At 40.7% G+C, this 21,719-nt stretch overlaps 1 protein-coding gene across 1 annotated transcript; it reads right to left on the minus strand.

The window, feature by feature from the left end:
* Positions 1–15,616: 15,616 nt before the first annotated feature.
* Positions 15,617–21,051, minus strand: LOC308108197 (guanylin-like). The gene is made up of 3 exons (XM_080460969.1): positions 20,933–21,051; positions 20,340–20,526; positions 15,617–17,228 (listed from the first exon to the last, which is right to left on the minus strand). Exons 1-3 carry the CDS (start codon positions 21,002–21,004, stop codon positions 17,158–17,160), a joined length of 330 nt encoding a protein of 109 aa, XP_080317095.1. The 5' UTR covers positions 21,005–21,051; the 3' UTR covers positions 15,617–17,157.
* Between the last annotated feature and the right edge of the window lie 668 nt (positions 21,052–21,719).

Consider the following 21,719-nt stretch of genomic DNA (forward strand, 5'->3'; position numbering starts at 1 on the left):
CAATCTGAAGAATGGGCAGAAATGTCAGTCTCTAGATGTGAAAAGCTGTTAGAGACATACCTCGAAACATTCACAACTGTTGCAGTTAAAGGTGGCTCTACAAAGTACTGGCTGTGGTAGGGCCACCCGGCAGCATAATCCTGAGAACCACAGGGAATCTCTGACCGTTTCTTTGCGACTGCTGATATGTCGTCCGGGAACAGGAAGAGCGTCTTTCCCTGGTCTCTCCGCCCCACTACAAAATACTGTTCCTCACGTGAAAAAGTGCATTCTGATAATAAAAGCTTGGGGTGGTACATCATCTTTTGTGGCTGAAGAATGTAATGTAAGTGGCCGAGCAGAGGTGTGTCTCAACGAAGAGTGTCTTTCAGCAGTTGAGTGAACAACTCAGTTGAACTGGAACACATCCAGTGCAGTTAATTGCTTACAGTGGTCTGTAGATGCACGCTGAAGTTCGGTGATGGTCTGCTCATGGGAGCTTAGCTTTTCTTACAAAGGCTCAACTACATGCCAAAACTCCTCTCTTTCTTAAATAATTTCTGACCGCAGGTCTGTGGACAGCCGGACAATTTTAGCGCAAACTTTGCTTTCAGTAGGTCTATTATTGCCTGTAGCTGATCGGACACGTTGAGTAGCATCTGTGGCAGTGGGGTGGAATGGTCAAATCTCAAAGTGGAGCAACGTGTCTTTGGCGGCCGACAGTCCAGCGATGTCTTATTTGTGGACTGCTTTGAATTTATCACTTTGCTAAATCCTTCACTGTTCAATCCATCAACAGCAAGTCCAAGATTCAACATGAGGACAACAGCCGCTGACGTCCTCCACTGAAGTCACTTTCCTGCCTCTGGTGTGGAGACACGGTGAAAGTGGCCTCCCCAGACATACAATTTTCTTGGCCAAGTTATGGTCTCTCTTGACTTCGTATCACAAAGCCATATTTAAGGCTGTCGCAATTGCAGTTACTCCATAATTTTCAGTCGAACCTTGCTCTTTATGGCTGTCATGGAGCCAGAACGCATATAATTTTCACTATGGATATACAGTGGCTTCATAAAAAAAATTAAATGTACTTTAGCCCTTCTACCGCAATTCATGCCTGCTTCAGATCACATATAAACATTTGTAAAGCTTTGAGCTTTTTATATTTTGTATAGTAACCATAGTTCGTCTCTTCGGGCAACAGCTGACTGATTCATAGTGTCTGGTCTTTGGAGTAAATAATTGTGGGAAAAACTGAGCTTTGTAGAAAGGATTGAGAAGGAGGAAAGGTCTGCACGATTAGCAAGGGTTTAAAGGTACATTCGATAATAAAAAAAGAAAAGAAAACAACGATTGCAAACCATGATCACTGATGTCAAAAATCTCCATTGCTGTTAAATCACCAATTTCTTTGTATAAACGACACGGAGGATTTCAAGGGTTTATACAGGAGAACTACCTCATGACCATTGTGCTCATGATTCACACGTTTGACATGAAAAGACTTCATTGTTTCACTAAACAACTTTCAGGCTGATCATGATTGACCACTTACTTTTTAATCACTTTTTGTTTCTTTAGGATGTTAACAAATGATTTAAAAAAATAAAAATAAAAAATTGTGTTACTTAATCCTGAAATGTGAAATCATCTTTTTTTTTTTTTTTTTTACCAGAAAATACAATTTCTCAAAGAACATCTTTCATCTTAGTGGTGTACATAATCATCATGACAAAAACCATGCACAGACTGGAGTTTCCACCAACTTGAAATAGTTCATTTAAGGCCAACTGTATTATTTGATTAGTCCTAACGATATGGAGGAAGCAGTGCACCTTCTTCCTGGATGACTCAGTAAGCCGTTAACGATAACGTCCCCAAAGCTATTACAGTTTAGTTTTTGGTTGGGCTTTAGTACTGATAAAAAAAACAAACCACTTGCTTTGCTTTCGAAACGTGATGGTATTTACTATGTAATTATACTTCTGTACGCCTACATAGATGTTTGACTAAAACTAGGTAAAAGTGAACATGTAAGCTTGCGGTTCTTGAAACTGAAATACATGGCGTAATGAAGGAGGCCACAGTTATACGCTTGCTGTTACGTTATTGTGAAAGTGGAGATGAAAACTCCTGTTGAAACACATCTTGTGGTAACTGAAAGATTATGAACTGAATGGGAGTGGAATTGGTGGGAATATGTCTCTGTCCAACCCAGTTAGAAAGCATTTTAATGTACTTTTAAACCACAGACTGGTTAGTCATTACACATAGATAGTGTGCAGCCGCACATTTTTTTTTTTTCTTAAAACAAGATAACCTTGTATTGATTGCTCGGGGAGATCCCACAGTTGGTAATGAAGATTAAAAAGTCAACAAACGTAATATGAACAAAATCTTACAGAAAAATAAAAAATTTCGATAATTTCAAAGAGAAGCTGCTGCAAACTCATATCAGAGTACATGGCACTGTCATTTTGAAAATAACACATGTCAATTCATTCTTAATTTGTAAAGTGGCTATATTTTACTCAGCTCATTGTAACAGATATGAAAATGGTTTGAACTCTGTTGTCGCTACCCTTAATCAAAATGTGACGTGTGCTCGCATACAGTCCCTGCAAGCGATGGTGGAAAGGAAAAACGGAGCGTTCTCTGGAGATATGGATCTTGATTTATCTTGAAAAGTTCTGCCAGTGTCATCAAAGTGTCGCTCGCCCCGAAATGAGTGACATGACATTGCTCATCAAAGACGTCGCCCCGAGTCGCTGTGACAGTTCAATGCTTTGCATTCATCCCCTCTGCCCCCTGCCCTTTGAAATGGTCACTTTTACTTTGAGTTCTGACGCCTTCTATCACTCATGATCTCCAGACCTTTGTTTCACAGTGAGGAGGGCTGAATAATTAAAAATTTAAAAAAAAAGAAGACAAGAAGAAGAAAAGAAAAGAAAGAAAAATCAGGAGTGTGTTGGGATTCCGAGGCTCAGTCGGATCAAACTGAGAAAAGCAAAGACGAGGCTGACAGCGACTGGACTGCTGCATAAAAGGAGCGGCGAGGCTGCAAGAAGATGCTAATTCTTTTCTTTTTCAAAGCAGAGATCTTTCTCAGGGGCAAAAATGAAGATGATGCCCCCCTCCTCCTCCTCCTCTTCCTCCTCCTCCCCCTCCTCCTCATGATCTGGTTCAGCTGAGTGCGCTTGATAAATAAATGACAATGATCCCCACCCACTCACCCAGTCACTGTGCAACTGACTCCTCAAACCACTGTGCAATCTCATTTACTCTGTCACAGAAAATAAACTTAGAACAGAGGGGACCACTCGCAGTTACGCTTGCAAGATATTTAGACTCCACGCTGCTGCGGATATTTATCATCCACATTTCCTTCCACATTGCTGGATATGTTTATAATGTGATACTTTCTCATCATTTCCCGACAGGGAAAGGGATGAACATGTCCTAATAACTTTCCCCCACAGCTTCCATCGGTCCTCTGAGGGCAGCGACCATGAGGGATAATCCCCATGCAACTAATGAGGGGCGAAAGAATCAGGTCTGGACCCTTGCTTCACTTCTACACATATTTCCATTTGGTCTCTCTCTCGCCCTCACACAGCCTCACAGTCATGAATATAATGGCCTGAAATACCTCCACCCCCCGCCCCCAAAACAGTGCAGGGCATGAAGGCAGCAGGAAACGAATGAACTTGAGAGTGAGACCAGCCATAGTGGTCAATTTTATGGAAGAAAAACTTGGCAATAATGTCCCTGGAAGGGCGTGCCCAGCAAATTTACATCCTAACTAGAAGCGAAAGACACCATGCTTTTCACTTGGTGTCTACTACTTAAAAAAGAAAAATGCAAAGACGTAAACTATAATGACTGCCATTACGAATTAGACCCCATCTACTAGTATTTCAGCCTGGCAGTTGGTCTGTGTGTTTTTGGGGTCTTTAATGAAACAAAGCCCAAATCTTTGAGCTTGTTGGTATGATTGAGTGATCTGCAGTGATTATACAATATATTTCCTCCGTCAAACATTGCGGCTGATTTGCTTATACTTCCTGTGTGTCGTTTATACTCGTGTCACCTGCTTCCTTCGCCATCACAACAGTTCTCTTCCTGTTCCTGTTCCCTCTAGTTGCCGAATTTAATAAGATTTACAAGAGAGAATTTATGTCCTGTCTTTGTCTAAAGTACAATCTAAAATCATCGGGGGCGAATATGTTGCAGAATGCTTTTTTTCTTGTTGCAACTGGCAGACGGTTGCATCGATATGTAGCCAAAGATTTTTAATTGAATTTATTTTATTGCCCAGGAATGTCTCTTGTTTACTCATGTTCATGTTTTCATGTTCAGACACCTGACATAACTTGCCTGTGTAATTACGACCAAAGAACCCAATGGCCCTCTTTCACTGATTAACTCATATAAACAACTTCTAATGGGAATAATCTTTCATGTATATACACACACACACACACACACACACACACACACACACACACACACACACACACACACACACACACACACACACACACACACACACACACACACACACACACAAAAAACCCCTGTCAGAAACCAACTCGATCATAGCGTTGTTGTCACGACAACATAATTTAACTGATAATTTTAAATCAATTTAACTTTTTTATACTGGAGTAAAAATTAAAAACTGTCATATCAGCAGCCCTTAATATCAACCATCTATTTCCGACTGAGAACTAAATCTCCAGCTCTTATACTAAGACAAATAAATAAATAAATAAACAAACAAACAAACAAACAAACAAACAAATAAATAAATAAATAAACAAACAAATAAATAAATAAATAAATAAATAAATAAATAAATAAATAAATAAATAAATAAATAAATAAATAAATAAATAAATAAATAAGTGACTATGTAAAGCAGCTACTCGTCAGTCAAGACCATGCTTTCATTAGTTGAGATTCTTTTCCATGATTTTCCATCAGCTTGCTGTGGTCCCATGATTCCCTCTCGTGTCGACGTAGACCAGACACTCTCACCTGCCCTGCCTTCCCCTTTCCCATCTGCTGAATTCCCTCTGCTCACTTGACTCATTCAGCTCATCAGCTGCAGTATAGATACTCCCAGCCTCCCACTTCTCATTTGCCAGACTGTTTTTGTTCCGAGTGCTTCAGTTTTCCAGTGTTCTGTTCACCTTCTGATTAGTTCTCGCTGGCTTTTGAAAAAACCTTGTTTATTCCCTACTTTTTGCCGTGTTCTCAGTCTGTTCTGATGTTTGTCTGCCTGTTTTCTGTTCAACCTTGAACTGACTTTTTAAATGATATAAAAACAAAGTTTGCTTCCATAAGCTGTCTCTTGTGTCTCCTCTGAACTGATTTCAATACTTTGCTGTGTAACTTGCTGGTGGTTGATTTAATACTTAGACGTATCTAAAGTATCATGTTGGGTCAATAGATGATTCTGTCTGCAGGGGAAAAGTCAGGAGGTGTTTGCTCAATTTCTTAAATCTATATGTCTGTATATATAAAGGAAACCTCACAGGACTGAGAGTATAACACCAAACATATGTTAAAAGCTGCATGACGTTTTAATCAACTCCAAAAAATGATGAGTGGGTGGAGTGGAAATACCACGGGCAAAAGAGTATGTGTTTGCAGCTTGTAACACAAAAGCTGCCATGGGATGGTAAATGATAATAATGTACTGAAGGTCTGGATGAGGAACAACGTATAAGCTGTTCTTTATCCAGAAAAAGACTTTGAGCTGCAATTTTGTCCAACTTGAGGTCAGCGCTCATTTTCTCCTCAATTCTGAACATGAAAAATCCATTAATGAAATATAATAACAATAATAATCATGTATGTATGGCCTTTTTATGATCAGTGCTATAGCAGAAGTAGCTGAACCTTTCAGTCTCTTCAATAGGTTTTGTTTGTTTGTTTGTTTTTTGCATAAGGAAGATGCTACTATCACATCTGCCAAATATACTTAAAGCTTACTTGATTACAATTAAAAGTAATTCTGAAGACGATCTAGACAACAGTCATTACAAACCATCATGTATCCAGGACAAAGACTGTCAGTGTTCCTCAGTCACAAGCTGGCAGTGTGCCTGATGATTGAGGCTACGCAGTGACGGTGAGACTGAAAGAAGGATGAGAAAATGCATCAAAAAAACAACAACAACAACAACAAGAACAAAAAAACAACCCTGATGCTGTTGCGTTTAATGCGATGTGGAAAGGACAGTGTTGGCGTTGACGAGGTGTCGGGCTCCAGAACAGCTGCAGCTCCCTTCCGTCCAGCCAACATGGAGAACCTTTAAGCATTTAGGAGTTTTACTTTGTTTCTCAACTCTGCTGCTTGTTGGTTCTCTCCACAGTGTGAATGCACACAAACAAGCGAGTGTACGTGTGATTTAAGACCCTGTGCACTGTTCCCTTGTATCGTCTTCCAAAACACGTTCTTTGCCGGGCCTGGACTTTGGACGACGTCTCAGCATGCAGTTTGCGTTTGCCTGTGTTGTGTTTGTTATCTGGAACCTTTTATTTTAGCTCCCTGACTCGTTTTTCATGTCTGTAGATCTTGTGTCAATAATCTTTAGGACTGTTTTTTTTTTTTTGTTCTTTGTGTCATGTGCCTGTCTTCAAACACCATGCCTAATCAAATACAGACTTTCAAAAAGACTCTTTATATTTAACTCTCAAGGTTTAATGAGTGACACATTTTCTTTCCCAACGCTTTTGTAACAACTTTTTTTTTTTTGTGCTTAATTTTCTGTTTTGTGCCAAATTTTCCCTAAACTGGGTTGTAACTTAGAAATTCCCACAAAACCTCCATTCCTTCCAAAGTAAAGGCTTTACAGTTTACAAGTCACGGAGAGAAATGTTATTTTGCGCCAACAAGATGAGAAACACCAAACCACCGAACACAGTTCTTATTGGAGAATCCTCTCACAGACACAACCAGGACAATCTTTCTTGTTGTTCTTTCCATGACATCAATAAGCCATTAGTAGAAAATACATAACATAACATTTCTGGTTTTACATTTATCGGTATGGTTTGCATGTTTCACCCCTCCACCGTTTCATTTTTCCTCTCACATTTCCAGAGAGCAGAGCTTTGAAATGAAGGAGAGCTGATCTCTTTTGTAGTCTCCTGGCTCCCGCAGACCCCCTCTGCCCTCTCATTTCGGTTCTCCGTCACCTCCCCCACCCCAGTGTCTTGACTCCCCTTCCACTGCTGCATGCATAAGCTGATCTCCGGTGAATGCGGCACTATCCCTCTCCCCTCCTCTCGCCATATACCTCGAGAAACCCCGAGGTACGGTGGACGCCAAGTTAACCTTTAATGAGCTTTGTAAGCCAGACAGCAGTCGCTGCTATAGATTAAAGAGGACAGATAGGAATCTAATGAGGCCCGGATCTGGAGCACATTAACCATTGCGGGAGCGTGTCCGTCTCACTGGATCAGCCTTGAGATTTTCTTTTGAATGAACTGTGTTCTACTGTAAACAAAAGTGGTGCGAAACACAAAGCTCAACGTCACAGCAAGAAAACAACCGAACAAAAGTCAAAGGATATATAATACATTTAACAACACAAACAGCAAGGAGCACTCCTCCGACAACACAGAGTGCTTTATCTGTCTGAAAGAAAATCCATCCATCTTCTTTTAACCTCTTTATTGAAGTTAGGGTCACGAGGAGCTGGAACCTATCCCGTCTGACGTCGGGCTAAAGACAGGGTGTACCGCAGACATCTTGCCGGTGCGTCACGGGGAATCGCTGTGAACACCGAGGGAATCACAATCGCCTCGCTGGAACGTCTCGCCTCCAGAGCTCATGCTACTGAAAAACAGTGGAGAGAATGTAACGCAGGTTGTGGCTTAGTAGATTTATCCGATATAGATGAAGTGACCTTTTGGCTCATTGAGCCTTACAGCAGCAATCCACCGGGGGTTTCTGGAGAGGATCGGCTGCAACAGGACAATGACTTGTTGTTAAGCTTGCACGTGACGTTTTCTAGTTCAGGAAGATGAGCCGATGAGTTATAGCTCACGGCGGGCTTTGTCCTGTCATGCAGATCGTGAGATCTTCATAAGAGAATATCAGGGCTTTACGAAGAAAAAAAATAAATCAATCTATCATTTTCAGGTCCCTCAATTCCAATTGTGTTCCAGTGAGTAATCGCACGTGTCTAAATCGCAATCTGGATTGCTGGATTTCAGATTTGTTGCCACACTTTGGCCGATGTCCCAAAACTGCAACGTTCATCTGACGGTTGCAGAGGAAAATGACTTGCCGAGTACAGTTTTCGCTCAATTAACCCGACTGGTGAACCCAGCGCTCGTTTCCCGGAGGCTTCGACTGTTTATTAATGCCCCCAATTATAAGACAGTATTTGAGGCCTTTTTGCATTGTCACATGGCAATTGACAAAAGACCCTCTTACTCTCCATTTGTACGGCGAGCTCCTCGTTGCTTATTACCTACGACGGCGTATGAAAGACTGCTTGAAATGCGGCTGAAATAGAGGACTCTTTGATGGGCACTAATGAGTCACTGCTGAGGATCCACCGATTTCAGAGCCAACCTTGAGGGCGAATCACCATACGCGCTCTCCTCACTTCGATGGACAGGAATCATCCGTGAAATCAAACCACCAGTTTTCTGTCGAACAACCTTCATAAGCTGCGGCTGACATCTGTTGGTATTTAACCCTCTGGAGCATGAAGGCTTCATTTTTATGGACGCCAAAAGATTATGGTTTAAGCCCCGAGTCGTTACAGCAACCTATTGTCAGTCAAACTTCGTCACGTCCAGCATTTCCCACATGAGTTAAAAAAAAAAGAAAAGTAAAAGCCTGGTGCAAATCGCGGACTTATAACGAGTGTTTTCAATCACAACACTGAAACAAACACCCATCCCTAATCTGTCCATCTGGATATAAGTGAGATTAATGGGACTAACCGCTGATGATGTTAGGATGCAAAACGGAGACGAGAAAAGGCTGAGCACACCAGATTTCCTTTGTTTGCATTGACTGAGTCAATAGATAAAAAAAAAAAAAAAAAAAGTTTCATTGGTATTCTTGACTTGTATTTGCATATGCAATTAATTTTGGGGGGACAGAGTTTAATTTACATTAAAAGTGGGAGCAAAATATTCTCTTGGCTGTTTTCTAATTTTCTCCATTGTTCCAGATGGCGTTTCCAAGCACAGAAAAATGAAAGAACACGTGCGTGTGCTGAATTCGAGACAGAAATCATAAAACCTTCTTTGAGTCATGACTCTGTCCACGATAGGAGACGCATATTGATATCTTTCAACGCGTTGTGCATTTCCCCGAAGACGGTTGTCATTATCTCCCCCCACAGAAGTCGTTTGGGAATCGTCACAACCAGGATGAGATTTGCTGGGAGGGATGGGATTGATAGACCTTCTGGTCTGCACATTTAATCTCGCCACTGGGGTAGGAAACAATTTATCTCCCTCTCACAGTGATCAAAACTAATTCACCAGCAGAGCAGAGAAAAACACACCAGATACATGCATTTTAAAATGAGAGTAAAGCAAAGCTGTCAACGGCGTTTTGAAAATAATTGTTTTTTTAATGTGGCCAAAATGCAATTATTTTTCTATTTTCAGTTTTCAGTAATTTCACTCCAAAGCTGGCAACTGATGAAAATGTGAAGCGTTAGACATTCATCCATTCACTCATCTTCTATACGACTTTATCCGGACGTTCATTTTGTGCAACTCTTGGCGATGTTGCGACTATGACGCATCGTCAAACGCGACGGCCGACACAAGAGTTTGACTTGCATGTGTCACTTTTATTGCTTGAGTGCGCTCACCTTCCGCTCATGTTCTTAAGAAATCCTTTTGTATTGAGAAATCTGTAAGGAGTAGGATCGGGAAAATGGTGGGTGTGGTTTCCTTAAAAAAAACTCACCAAAGAAGTTGCTCATTCTTGTCAACTTGGGAAAAGTTCGTCTGCCAATCCAAATCTATTGCGCTATTACTCGGAGAAACTGAGTCACACAATATCTGAAGAGTCCATATAAAGAAAAGTATTCTTTATTTTAACGTGAACTTTGAACTGCGCAACGAAGAGTGTTCTGAAGTACCGACGCCGTCGCCTGTTTAAGTTCTACTTTGTGCAAAGCTGTACATACACACATGCTTTCTAAGATTCAGCCTTCTGTCTGCCTCTACTTGGTCAAAAACAAGGGGAAATTTTACTGAGTGTCAGAGAAAGACAGAAAAGAGCGTCATAAAAAGTCCCTCTGTGATGCCCAGGAGCCTTTTGCGAGGACTTCTCTGTTGTTGTTGTTGTTGTTGTTGCTGTGTTTAGTGCTTCAGGTTCCCTGGAAGGCTCAAGCTGACTCCTATAAAAGGAACCAAAGACAGCTGGCCAACGTCGCAAAGTTATATAAGACCTACTCAACCTGGTCGTCTATAGTCAAGTCTAGTCAAGTCAGCTTTATTTATAAAGCACTTGAAACCAGCTGCGGCTCATGTCAAAGTCCTTCAAATAATAGACTAGTAATAATGGCCAGTGGACGCTCATTCCACGACTGATAAAGCTCTATCCCCTCTGAGCTTTGGTGTGGACCTCGGTACCTCCAGAAGCAGGCTCTCCTTTTTCCTGTGTTGAATGTTGATGATCTGTGTGGTTTATTTATGATTATCTGATTCCCCGTTGGACTCGATTCCCTGCCTGCAGGAACAATAAAGAAACATGTAATCTGATCTTTTTAATTAGGTTAAGTATGTTTTTATTAGATTTTTTCTAGTTACATATGCATGCATGCGTTTTCCATATGTAACTGTGCAGCAGTGTTAGACAGGTAGCCAGTACATGTAATGACTCATCTATTCACCCATTCAATCTCATTCACTCACTAAGGGGATTTAAGACTCACCTATTGACCCGCTATGCATATCGTTGGAATGTGTTAGGGAATAAGAATAATCAAGAGGGTTTGTTTTAATAATGTTTGATTCAACCGTCCGGTTCCTGTAGTCGTGTCATTACTGGCTGACATTCGGTGAAATGCAGCGTTGTCTCACCAGTTTAGCGATAATTCAGTCATAATTACAAGATATTTCATAAAGCGAAGATCGTGAAAGGTTCAACACTCTTTAATCATTGAAACAACTGAATTTCACATCATCACACTTATCTGCATTGAAAATATATCAACTATATACTCCCCATCTCCTCGGCTTGCTACTCCTATCCCATTCCACCTCGGTCAGCATTTTGCTTTGTCATTCCTTGGGTGCAGACAACTCTATTAAAAAAAAAAAAAAAAAAAGGCTTTTAGGAGGATTTGTTGTTGCTCTTGCAACAACAAATGGCAATCAAATTGCTGTTGTTGCTCTTGCAACGGGAAATGTCACATGTGTCAGATGTTTTTAGATTTTTATTCCGAGGACAAAAGCGTCCCCTTATGTTGTGTGGAAGAGCTGCTGCAGAACTTTACTTTGGGAGGATCTTTTAGGATGCCGCTCTGCTTTCAGAGTGCAAAGTGGAAGTGATTCACTCTCCAGGCTTCACTGGGATTCACTCGATGCTTTTAAATGTTGGTGTTAAAAAAAAAAATATATATATATATATATATGCAGTTCAACTCAGCAGATTTGATAATACATGGCAACAAGTAGATAAGTATCCCAGGAGAATCACAGTTTGTAGATTCAGTCACTTTAAATCATAACAGATGTTTTGATTCATTATTTTTTAAGAGTTTAACCAGAAATGGATGTTTTTTATGAAAGTCGAAGTTGAACTCATTTGGTATATTCTCAGCCTTTAGTTAGTTATTTCCTTTGAGTAACAGATTCCACTGGGAACACAATGTTGTTGTTTTTTTTCCTCTTCTGTGTTGTAGATTCCTGAATATCTCTGGGTTCTACACAATATTCCAAAGATCATTCAGCTACAGTATTTTTGTCACACTTTGAGATATTCAGGGGAGATTTTGAGTTGGACAAAGAGGGAAACATCTGAAGGGGCCAAAGCTCCAACTTCCCTTGCAGCATGAAAACTTTATAATTACACCATTGTGTTTTCAGGCTGTCCTGGTGAAGGACACAAGCCAAACCCAAAATGTTGTGTGATTCCTCATATATACTCCAACTGTTGGAGTTTTGACCTTTTGTGATTGTGAGATGAAATGTTGCACTGACATCTTATCAATAAGCTTTGTAATGAAATGTATTTGCTTTAATGTCACAACAAGGTGGAGTGGGCTCTGTTGCTCGTCACCGAGCTGCTGGACGATGAGTCCTGTCGAGCAAAGTTAAACGGAGGTGCAAATATTAAAACGACTGGAGTGGAGCCGAGTTCAAAAGATCACAAACTGGTTTAAACAAAAGGTTTTTTCTCGAGGCAGACTGAGCGGACACCTCCCGCGTCAGCCGCCCTGAGGAGCCTGCTGGAGCTGTTTAAATGGCCTCAGGTGGTGGGCGGAGCTGAGCCAATCAGCAGTCATCCTCCAATGAGAGTGCTCCACATCAGGACAGGAGGAGGAGGAGGAGGTCGGTGAGGGTACCTCCTGTCAAACGGCCCACGGTAACAAACACACGCACACACACACACACATACACATAGAGCCCCTCAAAAAACAGCAGGGCTGGATGGAGAGAAAAAAGAAATAAAGCAATAATCTCCCAGATTAGAACTCAATAATTTGAGTCTAATCAGATCTGCTCTGTCAAAAACCAGTGATGAGTGTGTAAAGATCGCTGTCAAAACTCTTAAGCTACTTTAAGAACTTTCGGGATCCACATAATGTTGGACCTGTAATACCACGGTTCCTGCCTCCAACTTGGAGACAGAGGAGAACTTGGTACGGTGCAAATTTCTCCACATGAGAGATAAAAAAAGGATATCTTATCTTATCTTATTTGTTAAATCCCTTCTCCGAGCAGCATTTCGTCAATCACAGCTTAGGAAGTTTATGCTCACACAGCGTTAAGCTTTGTATTCCTGAAACGGGGCACGGGGCTTTACGGGCAGAACGATTCACTTTATATTATTTCTACAGTTTGCCAGTGCCTTTAATCTCACAAACAGAGCTGCTAGGAACAAGTGTAACGGTGAGTTTTTCTGCTTTCACATGCTCCTGCAGTGGAAAAGCACATTGTTTGGTTCTCAACCGCTCAACTAAAACATCAAGGTGAGTATATAGGAAGACAGATGGTTCACTTTTCATGCACCCATATGTCCAGCTGCACGGCTTAAGGATGCCGGGTTTCAGTTTTACGAGTGGCCTGGTACCAAGAAAAACATTCTGAGGAAACGGCGGGGGGATGTGGGAGAGCTGGACTGATCCGACATGACCAGTAGCATCTTATTCAAGTTCCAAATACAGTTCTGTGTTTCACTTCCTGGCTTTGGGTGTCATGAGTTCGTCTGTTAGAGGAACCCCACCCAAAAAAACCACAAATCAACTCTCTAAATAGCTGTAAATGTTTACAGATGTCAAGGTTTTACAGTGAGATTCAAGGTTTTGAAAAAACCCCAAAGACCCCCAAAGTGTTCTGGATTCGTTTGAATTATGACTCAACAGCGAGAGTCCCTCAGCTGGAACCGGACATGCTGGCTGTGACCTTGCTGTGCGGACAGCAAACTTTCCCACAAAAGATGAGCATGTTAAGACGACCTGGGAAATATAAAACGTGTGAGAATGTGATGGTGAGTTTTCATGGTTATGTACCGTATGTGTGCTGGCCCTTATAGAGCCTCTCAGTGTGCCCTTCCACTCTAAATGAGTCGGCCTCGGAGACGCACAGCTCAGGAATTGATTGTTTCTTTTATCAGTCTTCAAAAGTAGAGGAAAATAAACAATGTTATTCAGAAAAAGAAAAAGAGTTGAAGGATGTGTGTTTTTTTATGGCTTCTCGATACAGGAAACAGGAGCGATGTTACTGTGACCTCTGCTGTGTCAAGGTGCACTCCAACATGATGGATTTTTTTTGAAGGAGCTGTGAACTGCAACATGGAGACTGGGCGAGTATGTAGAAATGCAGAAGTTATTGTCATAGATCATAAGAAAAGCATGTTTTGTCCAAAACGATCCTAAGAAATGGATTATTTTCTATAAACCTGGAGGTCAGTCATGAAATCCAAAATATGCAGAACAAGCTGTGGCCACATGGACAAAAAGAGCAAATACTGTTGAAGCCGACGGAATGCAAAACATCCTTTTATTTATATATATTTTGAATAATACACTAGGATGTGAAGCGTGATGGGGAGATATGAAGAAGTAAATGTCTTCTTATGAACATTTTCAAACCTTCCTTTTGTTATTTAGCATCAGTGACTTAATGAATAGATTATAACAGCCTATTTGTTTCAATTTTACCAACACTATATGAAAAAGCAATATATCATCGTCAAATTGCAATCTGTGGTGAGAAAATCTGTTTGTGAACTGTGCCCTCTAGTGGACATGAGTGGGAATTAACAGGATGATTAGAAAATACACATAGCGTGTACAAAGAATATACAATATATTATTTCTATTCTATTATGTTGCTCCAAATACAATTACTGGCTACTTATCCAACTAACATATTCTAAATTGTGATTATTTTATACCCTTAAAATATTCACGTCACATTTGTAGAAACACTCATGATTTATTGTAGACAACAGACGGACATAGAGTGAACGTCTCAGGAAATATACTAGAAGTAAATGAAAAGAGATCATTAAAGGTATGACTACTGTTCTATAGTGGTCTAAAATTAAAAAATTAAAAAAAAACCTTGGGCTCGTCCGGGATTTGAACCCGGGACCTCTCGCACCCTAAGCGAGAATCATACCCCTAGACCAACGAGCCTCATGTCGGGCCGAAGGCAAAATACCAAATCATAGACAAACACTCGTCATGAGCACGCTGTTGACAGCCACTTCGAATTCCAACAGAAAACTGTCGTTGAATACTTTTTTAATTTACATAACACACACAAAAAAAAAAGTTTTTAATCACGCGCCACAACGTTTTATGTAATGTCTTCAAATAACCACAAGAGAGCGACATTTATCAACGACGAAAACAGGAAGTCGCAGTCAAAGAGTCAAACATGCAAGAGGATAGACGCTTTTGTACTTCCGTTTTGGCTTCGTAGCCCGAAACACAATACATGCGTTTCCTAAATTACAGGACGTTTTCTTCATACATTGAGGCCACATACAAGCATATTCTACAGACATTTCCCTGTTATTCATAACAAGCATAGCTTGACGCTTTTGTAATTACAATTTGAAAACACCGGTGTTAAGCCCAAGTGCAGCCTGCAGCTACAAAAGCAATAATCTGTCATAATCAATGTTTTTCATGACTTCCATTACAAGCACCGCTTTCGATACCATATATAAAAAAAAAAAAAAAAAAAAAGGAATTGTTGTGACCAGAAACATCAAAATATGAGACTATAATCAATGTATTAAATTATTTACATTACATATGAAACATCCACATTAAATTTTTAAGAACAAGGTTTAACAGCAATCTATGTACGCTACAGTGATGAGCAATGAGATTCATGGCAGGTGAGGCACTGATATGATGCCATCAAAATTAGATTCATAAATACATGAACCCAACAGAGTAGATTATTCATCATTTTATTGGCATTCTTTACACATGGAGACAAATACAATATTAATTCTAGACGGGGGGAAAAAAAATGTTTAAAGAGCAGCTCATTCCCATATTTGAACAGGAACAGAAAAATCTAAATTGTTCATGTTAAATGCAAAATTAATTTATAGTTCAAACAATTGAATTAAATATAAAGGTTCAACTAAATTGTACATTGTTATACATTTTGTTCATTTCTATGACGACGGGTAAGGCTCTGCCTCCCCTGCCACTCCTGGCTGCACATGGCTGGTAGGCAGTACGTTTGTTTGTTTTTAAATGAAGAAAATTTGCATTGGTCTTGTTTGAATACCTTTGTATACCTTTTTTGTAAAACTGGTTCATTCTGTAACCTTAGGCTTTTGGCTATATGTTGTTTCCCTTCCTGTGGTTGGGAGTAACGCAACATAGCATCGGTTTTAATGAAGATATAAACTACAAACAAGTTTTACTGTACTGTGAAGTTGGGAGTTTGTTATTCATTGTACAGCGAATATTCATCCGTTTAGTGTGAAAAATAAACCGCACCTCCCGAGCTTCATTTCGTCCCATTCTTGGTTAATACATGTTGTTGTGTCTTCTTTTCTGGACTCTGACGGCAGCAATAACGTGGTACCGCCGGAGGCGACCATGTTGCTTGTTTGTCATTTGAATAATGTTTTTTGAAACCGTTTGAAGCTCTATGAACATAGCATTACTATTTTGGGGGTAACATGTAATTCAATTGACGGTTGTGTTATTACATTCAGTTCTATTTTTTTATTTGCACAATTCATAAACAACTTAAAACATCAGCTTCCAAATTGTATTGTGCTGGTGCACAAATACACACATTAGCCACAGAGAGTCTGACGGTGTAATTGCTGTTGTTTTTCACCTCCATTTAATCAGGCCATTAAGTCTTCCGTTAAAGCTGCATTTCCATCAGATTTTTAGGTCAATGGGGGCAATTTAGACCAACGTGTGGAGAACAGAGTGGCTCTCAGCGATGGAAAATTTGGCTTCGGTGGCGTCTGCTGTCTACATGTGACAGCTTTGATGGCTGGAAAACTGTTAAATCGGGAAGTAGGTTGCAGTTTGTGATGCCAGAGGTCATACAAATTAGTGTCTGCTCATCTGTCAAAAGGAATTTCAGCCCATCATGTCAAAGTCATGATAAATTATTGCCACAAGCACAAAACTCAATATACTCACTTAGATTTATTTATTAATTTATTTTTTTTTGATGCTTTATTGACAACTGACTACGTCAACACTGATCAACAGATTTAAAAATAGGAAATAAGTGTCGTCATTACACGACTTCTTTCCAGAATCCAGTACGTTCACCGCTGAGACATGTTGCCCGCTGGGCTTGGCTGCTGGGTGATAGGGCTCGTTTTGTTCAGTCCGTGGATGCCTCATGCATAGAGATGTGGGGGGAAAAAAAACAAAACAAAAAACAACCTATAGAGGATGATGCCCCAGACGGGCTCAGCCGACATGTTTATGTGCAAAGCGGATGGCAGCCTCACACCAGGCATCCATAGCAGGAGGGGAAGGCACATATTTCACAGGGATCTGCAGGCGTGATGATATACACTGAGAAGCAGAAAAAGAGTGGAAAGATGTTAAACATCTGAGCCCAAACACAGTTTCTTCTCCGTTTCATGCAGCGCCGCCATTAGCGATGACGGGAGCCGGTTTGGTCTCAGTAGGGGCAACAAGTGTGACGTCTGTGTCCTTCGAGGTTTTCCAGCCCTTTCGAAAAGGACGATTTGTTCAGTTTTTCACAGTCCACATATCACACATTATCATTTCAGAGCCACTTTTTGACGAGGCCAGTGCGGCGTGTGCACAATGCACTGAGTAAACAGTGGACTCCGGGAAGGCACTAAATGAATGCTGTGCCTGCGTTCTAACACTTCATCTGGCATGTCTCCATGTTTCATACCGTACTCACCTCTTCACAGCTCTCCAAAACACAGAAAACACAACAGATTATTTGCTTGTCGCAAACGTTGAGATTGTTGCCGCTTGTGCAGAATTGATACAATTTGAGAAAATGACCAAAACGCCTGCCTCCAGTTCTTTGCTGTTCTCGTAATGACGAAAACACTGAGGTGTTTTGCCACGACACTTTGAAAAAACATCTCCTCCTCCCTGTTTTTGCACATTGATATGTTACGACAGGATAGTTGATCCTTTACAGTCCCCGGCACCGAATTAACACATACGGTCGTGTCTGTTCAGTCTGACGCCTTGTCACCAGTCGAGTAAATCCAAATTGAAAAAATTATCATATTCACATAGAGACTGTTTGTGGAAGTTGACTGAGGCGGGATACGACTGTATTTATTATAGTTTTTTGTCTTTTTTCTTTTTAAACCTTAAAAGGTGAACATGTCTGTCGGAGGTTCCTGACACCATTCTGCCCTCCACCTGTTTCAACGGACGTCAAGGAGAGGGTCAAGCATGTGCTTGAGAGACAGACGGTCCTAGAGATCGTTTATCCCTCCAGCCTTCTGGTTCCTCCATCACCCTCCCCTCCTCGTCCATATTTCAACTAGAAATTATACGTAGTTTGTGTATGTTTTAGCCCTCTTTGTAAAAGACATGATTGTCAAATTGGTTTGTATTTCTGTATCTTTATGATTTTGTTAAAGATGGGAAGTATAGAATCGACTGACCAACTGAATATTCATACAATGTGGAAATAGCATTGTGAAGCCTTTTACAGAAATCCATTCAGAATTAGATCACAATTGTTAATTTCTTTTACCTGGTGTGTGATATTGATCCATTTTAATCTTCCTAATAGTTCTGCCACTTTGAAATGCCACAGAGTGTTTACAAGCATTGACTTTAAAGGTAGTCGATATATAATAAGAGTATATATAATTATAAATAACAGTACAACTTCGCATAACTCATTTAGCTTCTCAGGTGCTGCTGGGGAGCATTTTCTTATGTCAGCACGGAGGTTAATTCCAACCTTTTGTGCATTAATTAATCAGCTGCTGGATGTCTTGCTACAGATAAGAGAAAATGTTTGTGCCGCTCTATATTTTTCTACAAAATTGAAAAAGCAGTGAGCCTGGAGCAAACTGGCTGATGTGTCGGATGATGGTCAAAAATTTTCTTTTCAAAAAAATCCCCCATTGACTGTTAAATCTCCGCTTATCTTATAACCGCCAGCCGATGCTTAACGATGTAAAGCGCTTTGGGACTGCGCATGCAGTTCAAAAGATCTATATAAGTGATGTCAATTTACCATTTATCATTTAATTTGTTCCCGTTTGAGTATGCGGGTGCCAAAAAAGCAGCACTGCTATTCAGGGGGAATTACTCTACATTGCCATTTGGTGGAAAAAAAAAAAAAAAGGCCCCATTTCTTTTCACATTTACATAACTTTCAGGAACAAGAGCGCCCAGATCTGTGCTTTATGAAGAGGGAATGTAATGACTGACAGAGCAAGGCATGTTTTAACAATCACTTTAGCAATCCTAAGCCCAGACACTCTCAGCTGTGGTGGGCATGCATGCAGAGCAGTGGCGTCTCCGCTCTTTCCATAAAGTGTTCCAGTTACGTTTTCCTCCATTTACATGACGACGGGGTGGGAGCCGTTTTTAAAAAGTTGTGTTGTTGTCAGGTGCTTCGATCACCCTAAACGCAATGAAAGTTCTGCATTTTCACATGAAAATGTTTTGAAAAAAAGTCAGCAGAATTGTGTTTTACTCTGCTGATAATAATCAATAACAATTGCTCCAGTATGCTGAATACAGCAGTGCTTTTTTTTTCTTTAAGAAAGTGTGTTGATGATGTTGTTTTTAGATTTGCATGATTGATATCCTACAAAATCGAAGGATTTAACAGCATCTCAAATTTGTATTCTTTTGTAAACTGTTTTCTAAAAAAACACCATTTAAATAAAAACAATCTGCTGCTAATAAAAACCCTAAATTGCTTAATTTGCCGCCACATTTGGTGGAGAACACGTTCACATAGTTTTTGCAAAACACGCAATTTTAGAGAATAATCTTGCGACAATAGAGTTGTGCCAAATGTGCATTCAATAACAAGGCAAATCAGTAAAATGAGTAAAGACGTTTTTCTCAGAGGAACGGTTTACCAGAACAATCTTAATGAACTCGCATCAAAGCACCTTCCAAACAGTTTTCAGTGTAAATATTCATTTCTACATGTTGGTGTATTAATGTGCTGCTAGTAATTCTTAATTAATGCACTATTTTCTCCAGTTTCGCTAAAGACAGTAGCTGCTGAGGGAGATTATGTTGTTTTATGAAAAGTGACGCTATGTGTGTCTTATTTCTAAATATTTACATCTCCTGCAGGGGCCCATGACTTTATGCTATTATTGGATAGCGCAACAGGAAAGTATTGATTGACACACACACATTGAAAAAAAAGCCTGCTTCAGTCGCTCTCTGACTTATTGGCAAAAACAAAATGCCGAAAATAACCATCGTATTTCTACATTATTGACTGATGACGGACAATATGAGACAGACAAACCGTGTCTTTGATTTTTTGCTTCAGTCCTGCGATCATATTATGACTGAATATCCAATATTGCACCAACGTAACTGCTCATGTCACATATTGAGGCACGCAGTCAAGAAAATGAGCCGGTGTTCAGATTTATATGTAGACATTAGATGGAGACTTGTCTCTCTCTGACACGTTCTTACCGAGTCTTGACAAAACAATTCCAGCTCCTTTAGCCCGGCACACGGGCTGAAACACCTGTGGGAGCAGAGGGTTGGCGCACGCAGCAACAACGCTCGTCTCAGAGAGGCGACGGCCGACACCGTCGTCTAAATCCATCAGCTCCTTCAGCTGCTTCACCGCCTCCAACGGGAAGCTCCTGTCTCCAACCTGGAGGGGGAACGACAGGAGACGGTTTCACAGAGACAGGGCATTTGAACCTTTTTGAAAAGAGAAGAACACGCTGTTGTAACGGGAAGCTTCTGACGGAAGAGGCGAGAGCTGCAGGGATTTATCTCTTGGCGTCAGCATGAATGGACTGGTAATCAAACCTATAGAGACAGAAATGAACTGCAAGAATCGCAAATGTAAAAACAAATGCGTGAATCGAAAACAGAAAGTGAGAGAGAAATAAAAGCTGTTTGTGTGTGTGTGTGTGTGTGTGTGTGTGTGTGTGTGTGTGTGTGTGTGTGTGTGTGTGTGTGTGTGTGTGTGTGTGTGTGTGTGTGTGTGTGTGTGTGTGTGTGTGTGTGTGTGTGTGCGTGAAGCAGTATTTCTAAGAACAGGCATTACTCACCTTCACCTGCACACTTAAAGCTCCAGTGCACAAACAGATCACCAACGCAAGGCCAACACGGAGCGCTCCCATGTTCAGATGATGCAAGACGTTGTTCAGTCCAGAGTTGTGGTTCTCCTGTGGTCACTGTATATCTGCGTGCCGTCTTATAAGGTTTCAAAGCGAGCAGTTGGTGATTTATTAACAAACAGAACTCAGTGTGAGGAGAGTAAAGATAGGAGCCCTGATCAACAGATAACAACGGCCGCGAGAGTGGGAATGTTTTGAATCTTCTCTTTTGACAACCACATTGCCGTTAACGTGTTTATAGCATCTACGTGTGCGTTGTGTCCTCTGACGGTGTGAAAAAAAATCATTATTGACTTTGGGTTGACCGATGCCTCGGTGGCACCTTATAAATACAATAAAACACCTCGTCTCTTTCTCACAGACGTTCATCACAAGCCGCCAGATAGCAGACACAAAGCTGAGCCAGATAGGTCACTTATTTCAACAGCTGCTGTATTTACAAAGGATGGCACTTCAAGATAAAGGTGGCAGATCTTTCACAGTAAAAGGAAAATAGCATCTTAAAACAACAGTTTGTCTTTGTTTAAAAAGATGGAAACAATCCTCCCTCCAGATATCCATTTGAAAGCCAACGGGTGTATCAGATGTAGGAGCGTCGAGTCCGGTTTGACGGTATGTAAAGAGTTCGGTCTGAGACGTCGCTGCGGGTCAGTCTGATGCTCGTCCTGCACAGTGAGGATTCTACGGTTCAGCCTCGTCGTTTCAGACGTCATGGCAA

The sequence above is a fragment of the Lipophrys pholis genome (assembly GCF_963383615.2).
Source record: "Lipophrys pholis genome assembly, chromosome: 4".
Classification (NCBI taxonomy): domain Eukaryota; kingdom Metazoa; phylum Chordata; class Actinopteri; order Blenniiformes; family Blenniidae; genus Lipophrys; species Lipophrys pholis.

What these genes read in the sequence shown, in the direction of transcription:
- LOC308108197 (XM_080460969.1), bottom strand. Translation starts at nt 21,004, where the DNA reads ATGGGAGCGCTCCGTGTTGGCCTTGCGTTGGTGATCTGTTTGTGCACT. An exon ending in CTTTAAGTGTGCAGGTGAAG is followed by an intron (nt 20,527 to 20,932) that starts GTGAGTAATGCC and finishes TTCCCCCTCCAG; the next exon opens with GTTGGAGACAGGAGCTTCCC. An exon ending in AATTGTTTTGTCAAGACTCG is followed by an intron (nt 17,229 to 20,339) that starts GTAAGAACGTGT and finishes TCTGCTTCTCAG; the next exon opens with TGTATATCATCACGCCTGCA.